This window comes from Raphanus sativus, chromosome 5 (assembly GCF_000801105.2).
Source record: "Raphanus sativus cultivar WK10039 chromosome 5, ASM80110v3, whole genome shotgun sequence".
NCBI lineage: Eukaryota > Viridiplantae > Streptophyta > Magnoliopsida > Brassicales > Brassicaceae > Raphanus > Raphanus sativus.
This window is the reverse complement of record NC_079515.1, coordinates 22,242,627-22,260,109: the sequence shown is the minus strand read 5'-3', so window position 1 is coordinate 22,260,109 and position 17,483 is coordinate 22,242,627. Positions and strand designations below refer to the sequence as shown.

The 17,483-nt window shown below is 35.0% G+C and overlaps 2 protein-coding genes and 1 pseudogene across 2 annotated transcripts; 2 read left to right on the top strand and 1 right to left on the bottom strand.

The window, feature by feature from the left end:
* Positions 1-1,172: 1,172 nt before the first annotated feature.
* On the bottom strand, positions 1,173-2,696 carry LOC108857216 (F-box protein SKIP19-like). The gene is made up of 2 exons (XM_018631167.2): positions 2,305-2,696; positions 1,173-1,957 (listed from the first exon to the last, which is right to left on the bottom strand). Exons 1-2 carry the CDS (start codon positions 2,643-2,645, stop codon positions 1,354-1,356), a joined length of 945 nt encoding a protein of 314 aa, XP_018486669.1. The 5' UTR covers positions 2,646-2,696; the 3' UTR covers positions 1,173-1,353.
* A 5,225-nt stretch (positions 2,697-7,921) lies between these two features.
* LOC108861608 (scarecrow-like protein 31) lies at positions 7,922-10,346 on the top strand (annotated as a pseudogene).
* Positions 10,347-14,116: 3,770 nt separating this feature from the next.
* On the top strand, positions 14,117-16,670 carry LOC108857519 (scarecrow-like protein 31). The gene has a single exon (XM_018631512.2). The coding sequence runs from the start codon at positions 14,419-14,421 to the stop codon at positions 16,540-16,542; it is 2,124 nt and encodes a 707-aa protein (XP_018487014.1). The 5' UTR covers positions 14,117-14,418; the 3' UTR covers positions 16,543-16,670.
* Positions 16,671-17,483: the final 813 nt, after the last annotated feature.

Here is a 17,483-nt window from a genome sequence, read left to right as displayed (position 1 = left end):
TGACATGAACTACTACATCAGAGAGGTGGTTCGTGAGAAGCACGTATCAAGACCGATGCATTAAAAGAAGATTTAATGAAGAGGGACATTAAAGGAAGACTTGAAGAAGAAGCAATCAATCTAAAGAGAAAAAGGAAGATTGGCTTATTCGCTGAAGTAAAAGAAATGGAAAGTTTCCATTGGGTAGTTAGATTAGATCTAGGGCTTCCTCAAAGATATATAAGGAAGCCGTGGCACTGTGTTAGGGGTTAACACACAGGGAGAACTTTTAGCAATAGAGAGTTTTGTATGTCCTAAGAAGGAGAAGCAAAGCATCTAGGGGTTAAGAGCTTAGGTGGTTCAGAGTCTGTCTTAGATCTCTGAACGAGTTGACTAGCAAACAAGTCGAAGTTTGTCTTGAACTTGTTTGAATTATTGCTTTTAATAAGAACTTGTAAGAGCTTTTAAAAGAATAAATATAGTCGTATTTCTTGGATTTGAATAACCCTGTACTACTGTGTGTTCTACATAGCATAGCTTGCTTATCTTACATTAACATCTATGAGATCAAAGACGTAGTTATAAAAAATGTCAACGTGCACATACATACCAATAACATTAAGGCACGCCTCTGTGTTGGACTGATCATCTGACCAAAGTCGAAATATTTTACTTTATCAACTAGCTAGCTACGATGGTCTTTCTTGTAATACCTTTTTTTTTTTTTTTATCAAGTGGGGAGTTGTAATAAAGTCTTACATCTTGTCCAGTTCTTCCATGTAGGTAACGTGAAGATAACGTAACGAGAGGCTTTGCTATCAACAGTTCATCCACCGGATTCTACAACATCTTCGGGCTCAGAACTAGGCCTACTCAGAACAATTGCATTAAGCCTTTTGGACCTTCTTCTTAGAATATTTACCTTATTGTGTTTCGCAACATTTCTACTGTGGGCCTTTTTGTAAAAGTTGTGGGACGTTTTATTTGAGGCAGTAAGGATCAAAGAGATTGATTCATGTTTAGAGTTTCCTGATTGTTAACAGAGACAAATCAGTATTATTACAAAGTTTAGTTTTGATCTTGGTGGACAAGCATAAGCAATTTCTTTTGGAGAATTCTAACTGAATAACAAGCACAATGCTTGCTTTCTTTGATGTTGCAAAATACACTCTGAACATATTTAGTCAAGGGAAGATGAAACTAATCACATCATTTTGACCTTCCAGAAAGAAAAAGGCATATAGAAAATACAGCTAAAGGTCACACACACACACATTACACAAGGACACACACATGAAGTCCAACGAAAGTAAAGCATATGCTTAAAGGAGAGTCATTAACGAGTTTGAAAACGGTTTAGAAACACAGATCATGCTAATAATAATAGTACGGGTCAAAGTCAGAATTGTCACTGGCATCTGAGAGGTCATCATAGTAAAACTCATCTTCTGACATTATATCAACATCAGATAAACCATAAAGGTCTTCATCGTCGGATGAACACACGTCATTAACTGTTGCATCGAATGGGTAATCATGAACCGTGTCATTAGGACATCTCACAACTTTAATCCTCTCGAGACACCGCTTCTCCAGATCCCCAACAAGGTTAACGTTGAAACACTGGCGCAGATCAAGATGTACCAGGTTAGGACAACCGTCAAGAATGGCGTTTAACCCAACATCTGTTAACCTGTCCCCGAAAAGCTGAAGGTGGCAAAGTCCAGGCATTGTTTCAGCGATTGCTAGAGCAACATCATCACATTCGTCTCGAGGACGTTTGTAACCCACGCAGTTTTTCTTCAGAGTCTTCAGATTTGGACAAGACTGGCCTACAACTTTAAGAGACTCTCCTGATCCCGAGCAGTACGAAACCTCGAGAACTTCAAGAAAATGAAGTTTCGAAACTGCTTCCATAAGTCCCTCGCTTGTTATTTCATAGCACATTGCAACTTTAAGGCTTCTCAGGTTACTTGAACTGAAAATAGCTGAGTGTAATACTTAAGCAACTTTTAAGAAGGATATGATTACAAAACATTTTCTCCTCAGCAGTACAATAACCTAAAGTTAACACATTGAGGCCTCAGAAGCATAACAATGTTAGAATCATCTTCTCCTACAATCCTAATAACTCAAAGCTAACACATTTAGGGCTCAGAAGCAAAAAATTAGAATCAACAATTAAACCTAAATTGAGCAAAACCCAACTGAATCAAAAGCGAACCCATTTCTCTACACAAAGATTCAAAGAGGCCCATTGAAAAAAGAAACAAAATTTACGAAGATTCTGAGTCACATTGAGAGAGAGAGAGAGAGAGACGGAACCTATCGGCGATGTAATTGAGGAGAGAATCAGTAGCGAAGTGGCAGAGGTTGATCTCAACCAACTCGCCACGGCTAAGATCAACTGCGTGACGGCACAATTTCTCGTAGTACATGTCTTCACAGTCTCCGAGGTTGTGCATGTCGATTTTGCGCCACATCGAGGGGTCTTTACAGACGCGACGCCACGATCTGCACACTTTCTGTGCGTTTTCCACTATCTCGATCGCGCCGAGCCGGTGGAGAATCGATGACGTCAGCTCCGGCGGAAGCTCCGCCCAGTTTGCGTACTCTCCTTCCTTCATCGCTGCCGTAGGAGACGGAGACGAAGAAGAAGAAGCCATTTCTATGGATCAAAAATGTCGAAAGCCACCAGGTCTGAGTGTGAAGCAGTTTCAATCTGGTCCTCGTGGATTTACATCAGTCAGGAAAATCATGTGGGCCAAACCTTCAAAATGTTGGGCCTAGACCTTAGTTAAACTAATCTGTACCCATTATTCAAAATGCAAACACAAGATTAATTTTGCGGTGCGCGGTTTTGGTTGTAAATGCATGAGTTTACGGATACCGATGATTTGCGGTTTAAAAGTTATTAAGTATTTTGTATAATTGGTATAACGTTTAAAAATTGTTGCGTTTGCAATGTTTGTGACTGATTGGTTATAAGATATTACAGCGGTTTAAAAATAAATTACTAATATTAAAATATTATAATATTATAAAATATAATAATTATCAATATAATAGATTAATAAAAGTATTATGTTTATTTATTTAATTTTAAATTAATTGAAAGTTATAATTTTAATAAAAATTGTTTTGATTTATATTAAAACTTTTAAAAGAACATTTTGTTATGTTTTATATATGTGTATATCTTTATATATGTATATCAATTTTTAAAAGTTCTAATGAATAGCTAGTTTAAAGTTTTTATAAAAAAATATAATAATGTTTATGATTTTAAATTAATATATAAAATATGTATATATTTTTAGTTATAATATTTCATTTTAAGTTTTTTAAAAATAATTTTATATTTATTTGTTCATCCGCAATGGCAAACGTTAGCTGAAACGAGATTTTAATTTTAAAAGGTTCAAAACGATTTGAAGTGATTTGAAGCAATTTGTAGCGGTTTTTAGTGGTTTGTATGATTGTTTCGAAACGTTGTTAACCGCTATCAACCGTAAAAGTTACGTTTGCGGGTGGTAGCAGGTGGTAGCGGAAACCAGTCATACCCTTACAATCACGCGATGGAAGGACACTGAAACTGCTACTACGAATAATAGATGTCTTGAGAATCCTATATTCATATGAAGTAACATTCGCCTGTTCAAACCTTTTAGAGAACCAACAGTAGCAGTCTCAATAAGCAAAAAAAAAAAAAAACAGTAGCAGTCTCTGGAATTTCAACGAAAAGTTCAGGAACCCATCTACTCCAGAGCCTGGATTCCTGTCTCTCCTCTGCATGCTCAGGCTTTAAGTGTAATCCCACCTCGTAAACCTAAGAGATCTTTCTCTGTTGCAGAATTAGAGTCTAATGTAAGTGTCACAGTGCTTGGTTATAATACAAGCTATTCAAATTTATGTTTCTTGTCTCATCAAAAGCCTCTATGACGTTGAAACTTACTGAAAGGAATTCTTTTTGTATGTGGATTAAGTGAAATAAGTTGATCAGGTCATACATAATAAACTACAATTGTTGTTACATTTCATATACACATGTGGACCAACTGAATAAGACATGGACATGTATATGTTCAAATCTGGGATACCGTAATAGTATAATCCTCGTGCTACTGCATTGCTTAAAACTTGGTAAATCGTATGTTTTCAATCCAAAAGAAACAAGAAATCGACAAGGTGGTAATGGTACTACAAACTAAGTAATACATAAAATAAAATAAATGAGTCACTCCTGTTATCATCAATTATCAATTGATTTTAGGTTGGAAATTTATCTATATTAACATAAACAATCATCATTGAGAATAATTAATGAACTAGGTTAAGATATGCGCCTTGCACGGAATAAACATTATATATAAATTATTTTGACATATTATATGTTCTTACATATTATAAATAATAAATATATATTAAATAATTAAAGATTCAATAACTATTATGTATATAATTAAAATGGTGCCAACACCTAAATAAATTTTATTAATCCAAACAAAAACTATTTCTATTTTATATGGTAAATACTTAAATTTAAATGATATTTATATTTTAATATTGATATCTATTAACTAATGTTTTTATTCATATTGTTTTTTGATCATTTGTATCTTTTATAACAAAAATTTTGAATTACTGGTAACAAAATTTTAATTGTGGGATGTTTAATAAATTTAGTAATTTTTATATATATATTTTTAAAAAATCGATTCAAAATTTAAAATTTAATATTAAGTTGTCAATATTTGTTCAAAACTTGAATCAAAAAAGATTGTTCAAAGCTTCGAAATTGTTTTTTAAAAATATTATATATATATATTGTATGGTATGTAGTTTAATTTAAATGAGACTTCCTACTTATATGATTTTGTAATCATTTGTATTTTGTCGTAACAAAATTTAAATCATGGTCACAAAAATTTTAATGTGAGATTTTTAATTGTTTTAGTAATTTATAGTCATTTTTAAAAATTCAAAATATAACACATACGGAAAATCTAAAATTTTATTATTAATTTATTTTAATAAGTTAATTTTTTTTAAAAAATGATAGAGGATACTATTCTAATTTTTATCAAATTTTTATTATTGAAAATTATTAATTGTCATATATATACTTTAGGTACATTAAGCAATTATGTAATTTTATTTAAAGAAATAATGAAAAACATTAATAATTAATTTATGATTAATTTAACAAAAAGTTTATTATATATTTATATGGACCAACATATAAGAAGTATTGTAATGATGAAACATGACTATACCAAATGTTGTAATGCGTCTCTTCTATTAAAAAAAATCTTAAGAGATCATTTGGAGATCAAGTCATAGGCACATTATAGTAGAACTCAAACGTGACCCTCTCAATTTCGAGTATTTTTCTCCAAGTACTAGTTCAATATATTCGATAGTGTGAATCTCACAAAACCACAAAATATTGTGAGAACTGATCGAGAGCGGTTCCTGACGCTTTTTCCTATGCTTCTTTAATTGTCGTGGATCTATATAATATTCTTCTAGTCACTTTGTCACATAATAATGTTTTTAAGTACTTATCGCCAACATGTTTAATAATTCGTACTGGTCAAATAATCAATTCCAACTTCAGGAATCTTTATTATCTTGCTGGATGAGTTTTGCATATCATTGTTATTGTCAACTACATATGAGACTTCTGGACACAACTATTAAATTTGAATTTTTATTTTGACGTTTCCATCGAATTGAGAACAAAATGGAATTCGGATAAGAAAAAAGCAAAAAGTTTGGGACTCTCTCTCTCTAAAATTGTTCTGTCCTTTTTCTAGAAAACAGAACACCACCTTCGCCGTGACTGTGTTTTTCAGTTGACGGGTGGGTTTCCACAGTCACCGTCGATCCGGCATCTCTCTTTTTCTTCTTGTTTTTTCTTTTCTTCCTCCGCCGTATATTTTGGTGGTTGTTCTATGTTCCCGGCGTCGTACCGTGTCTTGCGGTAGACGGCCGACTTTTTGTCTCCGGCGTGGCATCTATCTCTTGGTGCACGGTCGGCTGTCGGTGCATGCGTCGTACGGTATTTCCATCCTCCGACGACGGCTTTGGTGGAGTTTTTCCGGTGTTCCGGTGATGTTTAGGAAGTGGGTGTGGCTTCACTTCCGGCCGAGAACTCGATGGATCGATGGGTCTCTAGGGGGAAGAAAGCGATGGGGTAGATGATAACGACTTCGGTGGTACTGGATGCGCTCTTGGGATTGTCCCTGACGACGCTCTCCGACGAAAAGAGTCCACGCGAAGATGGTGAAGGAGAAGGAGTCGGGTTTCATGTTTCCGGCGTTCTTCGGTGTCCCGGTGAAGCGACGGTTAGCTATCTCCGGTGGGGAATCTTGGCGGTGCAGACGTGTGTAGATGCGCGACGCATGACTTCGTTTTGTGGAGGTTTCAACATGTGTCCTCTCGGTTCTTTTGCCTTTGTTACGCGTGATCTCATGACGCGTCATGACCACTAGGGTTCGATCTTGGGTCGATGTTGGGTTAGACTGCAATTGGGCCATTGTTTGGGCCTTTCCGTTTTTTTTTAATTTGGGATATATGTTGGATCTCTTTTATGGGTTTATTGTAATTTGGGCTTAGTCCCTTTATAATATTAATAGACGGAAAAAAAAAAAACGGAATTCATCAAGTACACATATTAATATATAGCCTCCTAATGTTTGTATCCGCACTGTATTTAATAGGAACAAAAATCATTACTCTTAATATTTTCTGACCGGAGGCAATTAAGAAAAACAAGGCCTACTCATATACAAAAACTAGGGCTGGGCGTTCGGGTACCCATTCGGGTTTCGGTTCAGTCCATTCGGGTTTCGGATTTTCGGGGTCAAAAATTTCAACCCCATTCGGATATTTCTAAATTTTGGTGGTTCGGTTCGGGTTCGGATAACCCATTTAAAATGTTTTTAAATTTTCAAAATTCATTATATACTTTAAATTTTCAAAATCTATAAGAAAGATAATATATTACATATAAATTTTCATAACATATATGTCAAAATATCTTAACTTAACATATAAATTGGTTTTCTTTGAATATTTGGATAAAGAATCAATAGATATTTAACTATTTTTAGTGTTTTCAGTATACTTTAGCTATTTTAAATATTTATTTTTGACTATTTGCATATATTTTTTGAGTATTTTGGAAAACTTAAAGGTATCTTATATATTTTTAATATTTTAATATACATTATATATAAAATAATATATATATTTAAGTATATAAATTTATTTCGGATACATTCGGGTACCCAAAATACTTCGGTTCAGATCGGGTTCGGTTTCGGTTCTTTAAATACCGAAATTTTGAACCCGTTCGGATATTTAATCAATTTCGGTTCAGGTTCGGTGCTACTTATCCGGATCGAGTTCGGTTCGGTTTTTTGGATTCGGATTTTTTGCCCAGCCCTAACAAAAACATTACATAATTCACCTTAACAGAAACGATATATTTTTTTCAAAAAAAAAAAACAGAAAAGATATATTAAAAATATGAATACTAGGGAAATGTGCTTGTGCGGCTAATCGAACCCATTACCTATCTTTTGAAAACTGGCATCACTCAAACATATGAAGAACTTTATAATTTTTTTTTTGTCAACAAGAACTTTATGAATTAATGACAGTTATTCTACTAAACCAAAAAAAGGCTTGAAGCCTTGGCTTCTACAACTTCCCTAAAGGCCGCCTACTGACTAGGACCGCACCGTAGTTGTTATGCAGTTGTCCGCCGCATGTTGTCACTCGGAACCATACATATTACACATAACTTTGTAGATACTATTTTTGAGCGACTTGCATCAACAACAATTCTACAAATATAATACTAACATATGGATTACAGAAGTTAATGGGAGAGATAAAGATGATTTAAACTAAATTATCTACCACTTGACATAACTTTTGTAGTAGTAATAAATTAACATGACAGTCACTACTACTTAAAAAAAGAAGAAGGAGATGGCCCCAAGCCTACGAGTGATATGCTTAAAGAAAGACAGGTAAAAAAAGTAGCCGACAAATATAAGTTTAGACTCGTCCTCGGACCAATCGCAAGACTTGTCGTGTCCCCTCTCACGTTTCCCGGGAAACTTCCTCTTCTGGTTTCTCTTTCTCTCTTCTAAACATTTGTTCTCAAATTCTCGTTGTTGCTTTGTGTTATTTCTTGGAGAGTTGTTGATGATGGAATCGAACTTCTCAAGAATGGTCGACGTTTACGAGGATTATTATGATGTGAGTTACTTACCCAACCAGATTCCTAATCTGGGATTTGGCGTTCCTTCCTCCAGCGATTTCGATCTCCGCTTGGATCGTGTTCAACCTTCTATTTGGGTTCCATCAACACAACAAGATCAAGATCTTCATCATCTTCATCATGATCAAGACTCTCCTCCTCCTGCTGCTGCTGCTGCTGCTGATGAGACCGATTCAGAAAACACTCTTTTAAAATACGTAAACCAGCTTCTTATGGAAGAAGAGACTCTCGCTGAGAACCAGTCTATGATGTCCTACGACTCTTTAGCTCTACGACAAACCGAAGAAATGTTGCAGCAAGTCATCACCGACTCTCAAACTCAATCTCCTTATTTTATTACTCCTTATTCTAATTCTATTAGTACTAGTAGCTGTAGTAGTAGTGGTGGTGGTGGTGAGGTTTTGACCAGTAATAGCGATTCTTGTGTCCGGCTCAAGACAAGAACTAACTCTACTGGGGTTTTGTCGTTTCAAGGACCAAACATGTTGCCTAGATTCCGACAACCAGCGAATGAGATCATGTTTAGTGATACAAATTCAGTTATGCAGTTCAAGAGAGGGCTTGACGAAGCTAGCAAATTTCTTCCTAACATCGATCAATGGCTCTTCAACCGGGAAGATGAAAAAAGTTACATCTCGAGAGTTAGGAAGCATCATCACGAGCCTGAAGAAGTAGAGGAAGCTAGGAGAAGCAAGCAATCTGCAGTGAATGTAGATGATGGTAAACTAACAGAGATGTTCGATAAGGTTTTGCTTCTTGATGGCGAATATGATCCACAGGTTATCGAAGAAGGGGATAACGTGTCCAGCAAGTCTCCGTCTAGTAAGATATTATTAGAAAGAGGCCAAGATGTTGATTTCCGCACGCTTCTTATTCTATGCGCGCAGTCCATTTCAATAGGAGATATGATTACATCTCATGATTTGCTGAAGCAGATAAGGAGTCAGTCTTCACCTCTCGGCGATGCATCCCAGAGACTAGCTCATTTCTTCGCCAATGCCCTCGAGGCGCGTCTTCAAGGGAGCAGTGGGGGTACGATCCAGAGTTACTACGATTCCGTGGCCTCCAAGAAACGAACAGCTGCGCAGATTCTTAAGTCTTACAAAACGTTCTTGTCTGCTTCCCCGTTCATGACTTTGATGTATTTCTACTCCAACAAGATGATTATTGACGCTTCCAAAGATGCTTCGGTTCTTCATATAATCGACTTTGGGATCCTTTACGGTTTCCAATGGCCTATGTTTATACAGAGGATATCCGAGAGCACGACCGGGCCGAGGAAGCTGAGGATAACCGGTGTGGAGCTTCCTCAAAACGGGTTTCGACCAACGGAGAAGATAGAGGATACAGGTCGGAGACTGAGAGAGTATTGCAAACGGTTTGGTGTTCCGTTTGAGTACAATGCTATAGCGTCTAAGAACTGGGAGACAATCCGCTTGGAGGAGTTCAAGATCCGACCCAACGAAGTTCTAGCGGTTAACGCGGTGCTACGGTTCAAGAACCTGCGAGATGTGACTCCAGGGGAAGAGGATTGCCCGAGGGAAGGGTTCTTGAAACTGATCAGAGACATGAAACCTGACGTTTTCCTCAACTCCACGGTTAACGGATCTTTCAATGCTTCCTTCTTCACCACGCGGTTCAAAGAAGCTTGTTTCATTACACAGCGGTTTTCGACATGTTTGATTCGACACTGTCTAGGGAGAACCCGGAGAGGGTGCATTTCGAAGAGGTATTTTACGGGAGAGAAGTGATGAATGTGATTGCATGTGAAGGAGTAGATAGAGTGGAGAGACCAGAGACTTACAAACAGTGGCAAGTGAGGATGATGAGAGCTGGGTTTAAGCAGAAGCCTGTGGAGGCAGAGCTTGTGGAGTCGTTTAGGATAAAGATGAAGAAGTGGGGTTACCATAAAGACTTTGTGCTTGATCAAGATAGTAACTGGTTCTTGCAAGGTTGGAAAGGCCGCATCCTGTTCTCTTCTTCTTGTTGGGTCCCTTCTTAACTTGTGTGACAATCAGATGTATTTCAACTAAATTTTGCAATATCTTAAAATTAACTGCTTACATGATATGAATACGTTAATAAATTCAAATATGGACCAAAGATTGAGTAAAACCGAGATTCACAACAAAAAAAACAAAATTATATATGATAAATTTATACAAAATATAAAATTTATATTTATTGAATAAATTATAAAGAATAATGCATAAAATAAAATTAATTAATTAAGACATAAATAATAAATTTAGAAATGAACTTTATGAAAACTAGAGAAATTTAGAAATCATTTATATCTTTTAAAAATGTTCCTCTAATTGATTATTTTAAATTAATAAGTTTGGTACTAAATGTAAAACTTTAGGATTGTATCCATTAATATAATATACAATCAGATAATAAATAATATATTTCATAATTTTCACAAAAATCAAATGTAGATATTATAAAATAAAAAATAGTTGTACAGGTCTATAATTAAACTCTATTATATATTAAAAATTAAAATGGAGGGAGAGAGAGAGAGAGGGAGGGAGGGAGTAGTTTTCTTGTCACGTTGTCACTTTATGTGTTTTAGGTTGCGTGATGTAAGCTGAGAGCTTTTGATAATGCACGGCACCGGACATATGTGGATTTGAAGGTAAAACAAAAATTGATCTCCTTATTTGACAGCTCAGTTTGTAAATTAGGTATGTGTTTCTTGTGCAAGAAGTAACTATCTTTGTGCTTAATGTCAATGATAGGACAAATGGAAGACGCTGGTGCACACAACAAGAATATCACCGCAACAAAGGAGGGTCAGCATGTTCCACAGGACTCAGGAGCTCTTAGTCCGGGTACTATTTGCTCATGCCCACTGGTCCCAGCAACAAGGAAAACAACAGTTGCTAGAGACCACAAAAGCTCAAGACCAGTCTTACTCTATAACACGCCCCTTCATTTTATGTAGGGTCCACCTTCAAAATAAAGGGTTGAAGGGGTGATCTCCAATGGTGACCTTCAAATTTTTTTTCTTGAAAATTTATATTTTACACTTTAGTCCTTAATTTCAGAAATAGTTCTTTATATCCATTAAAATTTTATAAATTAACAGTAAATACATATTAATATTTATTATTGACATAATTAGTAAAAATATTTAATTATAACATCAAATTACTTATAATAAAAGATAAAAAAACATAAAAACATAAAATTACATATAATAATAAACATAAACAATTCAAATTATATATATATATATATATATATATTAAAAATACAAAACTAATCAATACGATTATTTCCGTAATGCTCCCAAATATACTCAATCAAAGTATTTTTAAGTGCTAAATGAGCATCCTTATTTTTTATTCGAAGATTACGTGTTAAAAATTGTTGAAAACACATATCTTCGTTTATGGCACAAGCATAAGCTTAATATTCAGCTAGAAATTGTTGAAAACGCATAAGCTTAATATTACGTGCTAGAAATTGTTGAAAACGCATAAGCTTAATATTCAGCTTATGGATTTATCTGAATATTAGTATTGTAAGATATATTTTAATGTGTAATATTTCAGTTTATGTAACTTTTATTTGATGTAAAATATTATGATTGTAATATAATTTTGTATTTGTGTAAAAGTTTCCAAAATATAATGTGTGAAATAATATGTTTATATTTTGTTTTTATTGAATATTAGTATATATTGGTATATAATATAAATTAATATATTATTATTATTATTTTAAAATAATTTTATAAGACCAAAATCATAATATTTAAGTGTCAATATAATTATAATAGTAGAATACCAAATAAGAAACAATAAGTACACAATCATTAAACATATATAAATAGAAGGACTAAAGTGAAAAGTAAACAGTGTTTTAAAGGTCTGTACAGTGCCCCTTCATATTTGGAGGTGTACTATTCACCCCTTTAAAATTTGAAGGGATAAAGGGCTGTTGGAGTGCAAAAGCCTTTAAAAAATGAAGGGATGAAGGGCTGTTGGAGATACTTTAAACCGGGACAAAAGTGTACTGTTATCTCCGTGAAAATGGATGAGCATGGAATTTGATACAGTAGAACCTCTATAAATCAATACTCGATAAGATAATAATTTTATTGATAAATTTTGCCGGTTTCAATTTATGTCGATTAAAAATTTGACATAAATTAATAAATTAATAAGATATTTTTAGAAAAAATTATGTAAATATATGGTCGTTTTAAAATCATAAATTAATAATATATATGTATATATATTTTATGTAAGTAAGAATCTTTTATTATATTTTTTTATATTAACAATGGAATTATCTTTATATTTTATTAACATTTATATTTTTGATGAGATTTAGTAATATTATATCTAAAATCACATTTAAGTTCTATGCAATATAAATTATATACATAAAATAATATAATAAAATTATTATAAATGTTTAATTTCATAAAATAACAATTAATGTTTGTATACTAAAATCAAATATTTTTCTTATCTTAGAATAAAAATATGTTAAAATAAGAAATCTACGTAAAAAACTTTTATAAACTAATATCTCTATAAACTAATAAAATTTCAAAATTCAAACATTGTTAATTTGTAAAGGTTCCACTTTATATACCTTTTTGTTTGCTTGTTTGTTTATTTGTTCTGTTATGTCATGTAATGAAAATATTGATTGGGTAAATAAGAAAAGGAATGGCATGTGGTGATTTGATCAAAAAAAAGAGAATGGTATGTTGTGAAAAAGAGGATAGATATAAAGTTACATATGTGAAGTCTAGTAATTGTCACAGTGCTTGGTTATATTAATAGGTTTATTCTTTTTTTTTGCCTTGCAGTTTTCAGATTAGCTGAATAATTCGCACAAAGAGCTTTCTTTACAAACAGCATTCATTATTTTTATATTCATCAAAACTTGTTTGAAGTTGAAACTTATTAGTTGAAAGAGATACTTTTTGCATGTCGATCAAGTAAAATAAGTTGATCAGGTCATACATTATAAACTACAATTGTTGTTACATTTGAATTTGATTATATGATATAGACATGTGGACCAAGACATGGACATGTAGGTCCAAACCTAGTAATAGTATAATAGTGGTGCTACACTGGTAAAGAGTATGTTTTTAACCCACAAGAAAACAAATAAACAAAAAAGGTGGTAGAGGTACAAACAAACATCATTGAGCATGTTGAATGTGAAGGGAGATCATTTTTCACAAACTATTATTAACAATGAAAAGTAAGCATCATTGAGAATGATGAATATATGATTCTATATGAAGGGAGATCATTTGGAGATCAAGTAAGCTCTCTCATACTCACATTATACAACTAAAACGGGGCACCCACTCAATTTTGATAGAGTGTGTTCTTCAAGTATTAGTACAATATTAGATGGTGAAAATCTCACAAAATCACAATATATTATATGAAAAATGACATTGTGACATCATCAGATCCGGAGTTTATGTGCTTTTATTAATTGTCGTGGGTCTATAATAGTTTCTAGCACGTTGTCACTTAATGTTTTACATTTTCGTTAGTTTGTAAATATATCGTACTTTTTTTTTGAAAGTTAAATATATCGTACTTATCAGCAATATTTTAAGTAATTCGTATTGGTCAAATAATCAACACCACCTATCAGGAATCTTCATAAATCTTGCTCGCCAAGTTTTGCAGATCAAACTTGTTTTTGTCAACTATCATATAAAATTAAAATTAAATATCATATGATTGATTTGACTTTCATCAAAATGAAAATAAAACGGAAATTGATCAAGTACATCTACATAGTACAGACGATCTAGAAACTATTTAACATATTGATCACAAAAGTTAATGAGATGAAATTAAAGATGATACAAAATAGTTTGTGATTGGTCCGATGATGACTCAAAAGTCAACTCTCTATATCATCTCTGTTTCTCTAACCATCTCTCAATCTCTTGCTGTTGCTCTCACGCATAGCAATATCCAAATCCAATCAAACCTTCACGTTTCCATATTGAATCTAACAAAGTCCACTTTACTTGTCCCACTTGTCCTTCTTTTTCAGATGTAAGCAATGTTTCTCTGAGTTCTCACCTGCTTCAGATTCCCTTATTGAATCTATTTGTAGTTTTTTTTTTTTTTTAATTCATGTGCTTTATGTTCTTTATGGAATCGAACTTATCTAGAATAGTCAACGGTTACGAGTATTACGATGTGAGTTTCTTACCAAACCAGATTCCTAATCTGGGATTTGGTGTTCCTTCTATGAGCGAGTTCGATCTCAGCACGAATCATCATCATCATCAACCTTCTATTTGGGTTCCAGCGACAGAACAAGATAAAGATCTTGATCAGCTTCATCATCACGATCAGTACTCTCCTCCAGCATCTGATGAGATCGATTCAGAAAACACTCTTCTGAAGTACGTAAACCAGCTCCTTATGGAAGAAGAGACTCTCTCCGAGAGCCAGTCTATGTCCTCCTACGATGCTTTGGCTCTACGCCAAACCGAAGAGATGTTGCAGCAAGTCATCAACGACTCACTAGCTCAATCTCCTTATATAACTCCTCCTGATTCGATTACTAGCAGTACTACTAGTAGCGGTGGTAGTAGTGGTGGTGGTGGTGAGTATTTGAACAGTAACAGCAATTCTTGTGTCCGGATCGAGACAGAAGCTGACTCTGCTGTGTCGTTGCGTGGATTCGGACAGCCAGCGAATGAGATTCTCGTCAGGAGTATGTTTAGTGATGCGGATTCAGTTAACCAGTTCAAGAGAGGCCTTGAAGAAGCCAGCAAGTTTCTTCCTAACACCGATCAATGGATCTTCAACCTAGAACAAGAAGTCGTTCCCGTGAAAGATGAAAAGGGCTTCTCTAGAGTTAGGAAGCATCATTATAACCACGAGCCTGAAGAGGAAGCTAGGAGGAGCAGCAAGCAATCTGCAGCTAATGTAGACGATGGTAACATAACAGAGCTGTTCGATAAGGTTCTGCTTCTTGATAACCAATTGAATCCACATATTAAAGAAGAAGAAGAAGAAGCCGATGTTAATAACGTGTCAAGCAAGTCACCTGCTAATACCAAAGAAGGAGGCCGAGCCAAGAAGAAGAGCAAAGCTGTTGATTTCCGCACGCTTCTCACTCTATGCGCACAATCCATCTCCTCAGGAGATAAGCTCGCAGCTGATGAATTGCTAAAGCAGATAAAGAAACAATGTTCGCCTCTCGGCGATGCATCGCAGAGACTAGCTTACTTCTTCACCAAGGCACTCGAGGCGCGTCTTCAAGGAAGCAGCGGAGTAATGATCCAGAGCTACTACGACTCTATAACCTCCAAGAAACGAACGGCTGCGCAGATTCTCAAAACGTACAAAGCCTTCTTGTCTGCTTCACCGTTCATGACTTTGATCTACTTCTTCTCCAACAAGATGATTCTCGACGCTTCCAAAGATGCTTCGGTGCTTCATATAATCGACTTTGGGATCCTCTACGGTTTCCAGTGGCCTATGTTCATACAGTACATATCCAAGAGCAAGACCGGGCCGAGGAAGCTGAGGATAACCGCTGTGGAGCTTCCTCAAAACGGGTTTCGACCGACGGAGAAGATAGAGGATACGGGTCGGAGACTGAGAGAGTATTGCAAACGTTTTGGTGTTCCGTTTGAGTACAATGCTATAGCGTCTAAGAACTGGGAGACAATCCGCTTGGAGGAGTTCAAGATCCGACCGAACGAAGTACTCGCGGTTAACTCGGTGCTCAGGTTCAAGAACCTTAGGGACGTGACTCCAGGGGAAGAGGATTGCCCGAGAGACGGGTTCTTGAAACTGATCAGAGACATGAAACCTGACGTTTTCCTCAGCTCGACGATCAACGGATCTTTCAACGCTCCCTTCTTCGCCACGCGGTTTAAAGAAGCTTTGTTTCATTACTCCTCGCTCTTTGACATGTTTGGTTCGACTCTGTCCAAGGAGAACCCGGAGAGGATGCATTTCGAAGGGGAGTTTTTCGGGAGGGAAGTGATGAACGTGATTGCGTGTGAAGGAGTGGATAGGGTGGAGAGACCGGAGACTTACAAGCAGTGGCAAGTGAGGATGGTTAGGGCTGGGTTTAAGCAGAAGCCTGTGGAGGCAGAGCTCATGGAGTCGTTTAGGGAGAAGATGAAGAAGTGGGGTTACCATAAAGACTTTGTGCTTGATCAAGATAGTAACTGGTTCTTGCAAGGTTGGAAAGGTCGTATCCTGTTCTCTTCTTCTTGTTGGGTCCCTTCTTAACTTGTGTCTTGCGATCAGAATAATTTTTCATGTAATAACATTTGTTTCTTTCTTTTACTTTGTTTTCTTTTGCTTTGCTATGTGACATTCTATGTATTTATCTTGAAATACTAACACTTTAGTAGAGAGAGATGGAGCCTTTCAATGTTCATGAAATTGAGTACGAGCTTTGTATATGATGAGTCATTCGGCTTATTTGGAGGCTAAGCAGAGCTTAGAGATTAGTAGGTTACTTTTTTAAAATTATAATTTGATATTTTAATTTTTAGGTTTAATTATAAAATTATCTTGATATATTTATAAAAATTACATATACAAATAAGAAATTAAACAAATTTATGTACTTACTTTTTTTTAAACACTAGATTTCATTGATGAATAGAATTCCAGATTACAAAAAGATCACTAAGATGCTCCACTTTGGCGATTAGTGTGATCCCAGGCAGAGGCAATGTCACACTTGAACCAAGATGTTGGAGGAGGTTTCCAGCCGTAGATGATTCTCTTCTTCCTCTCTAAATCTATAGCTTTTGCTTGTTGTTCTGCTTCTTTGCTAGTGATGATAGTGATATTATTGGAGCGATAAACAATCCTGCAGCATGGCCATCCTTACGGTTTTACTCGCACCATTTGCTATACTGGATCAAGGATTTTAATGATTGGAAAGCTCAGATGCATTCCCATCATCATATCCTTGCAGCAAAAAAGATTGCTTCAAGTGTAATCACAAAGGCTTTTCATCAATCTTATATAGCAGTGGGTTATCCCTCTTGGCTTAGTCATCTCTTTGTCTAAATTGTAGGATTGATGTTGATCCTTTTTGTAATCTGGAATTATATTCATCAATGAAATCTAGTGTTTAAATTTATGTACTTACATAATATTATTAATTAATTAAATAGATTATCAGTTCAGATCAATTTTAACATATTTTAATCAGT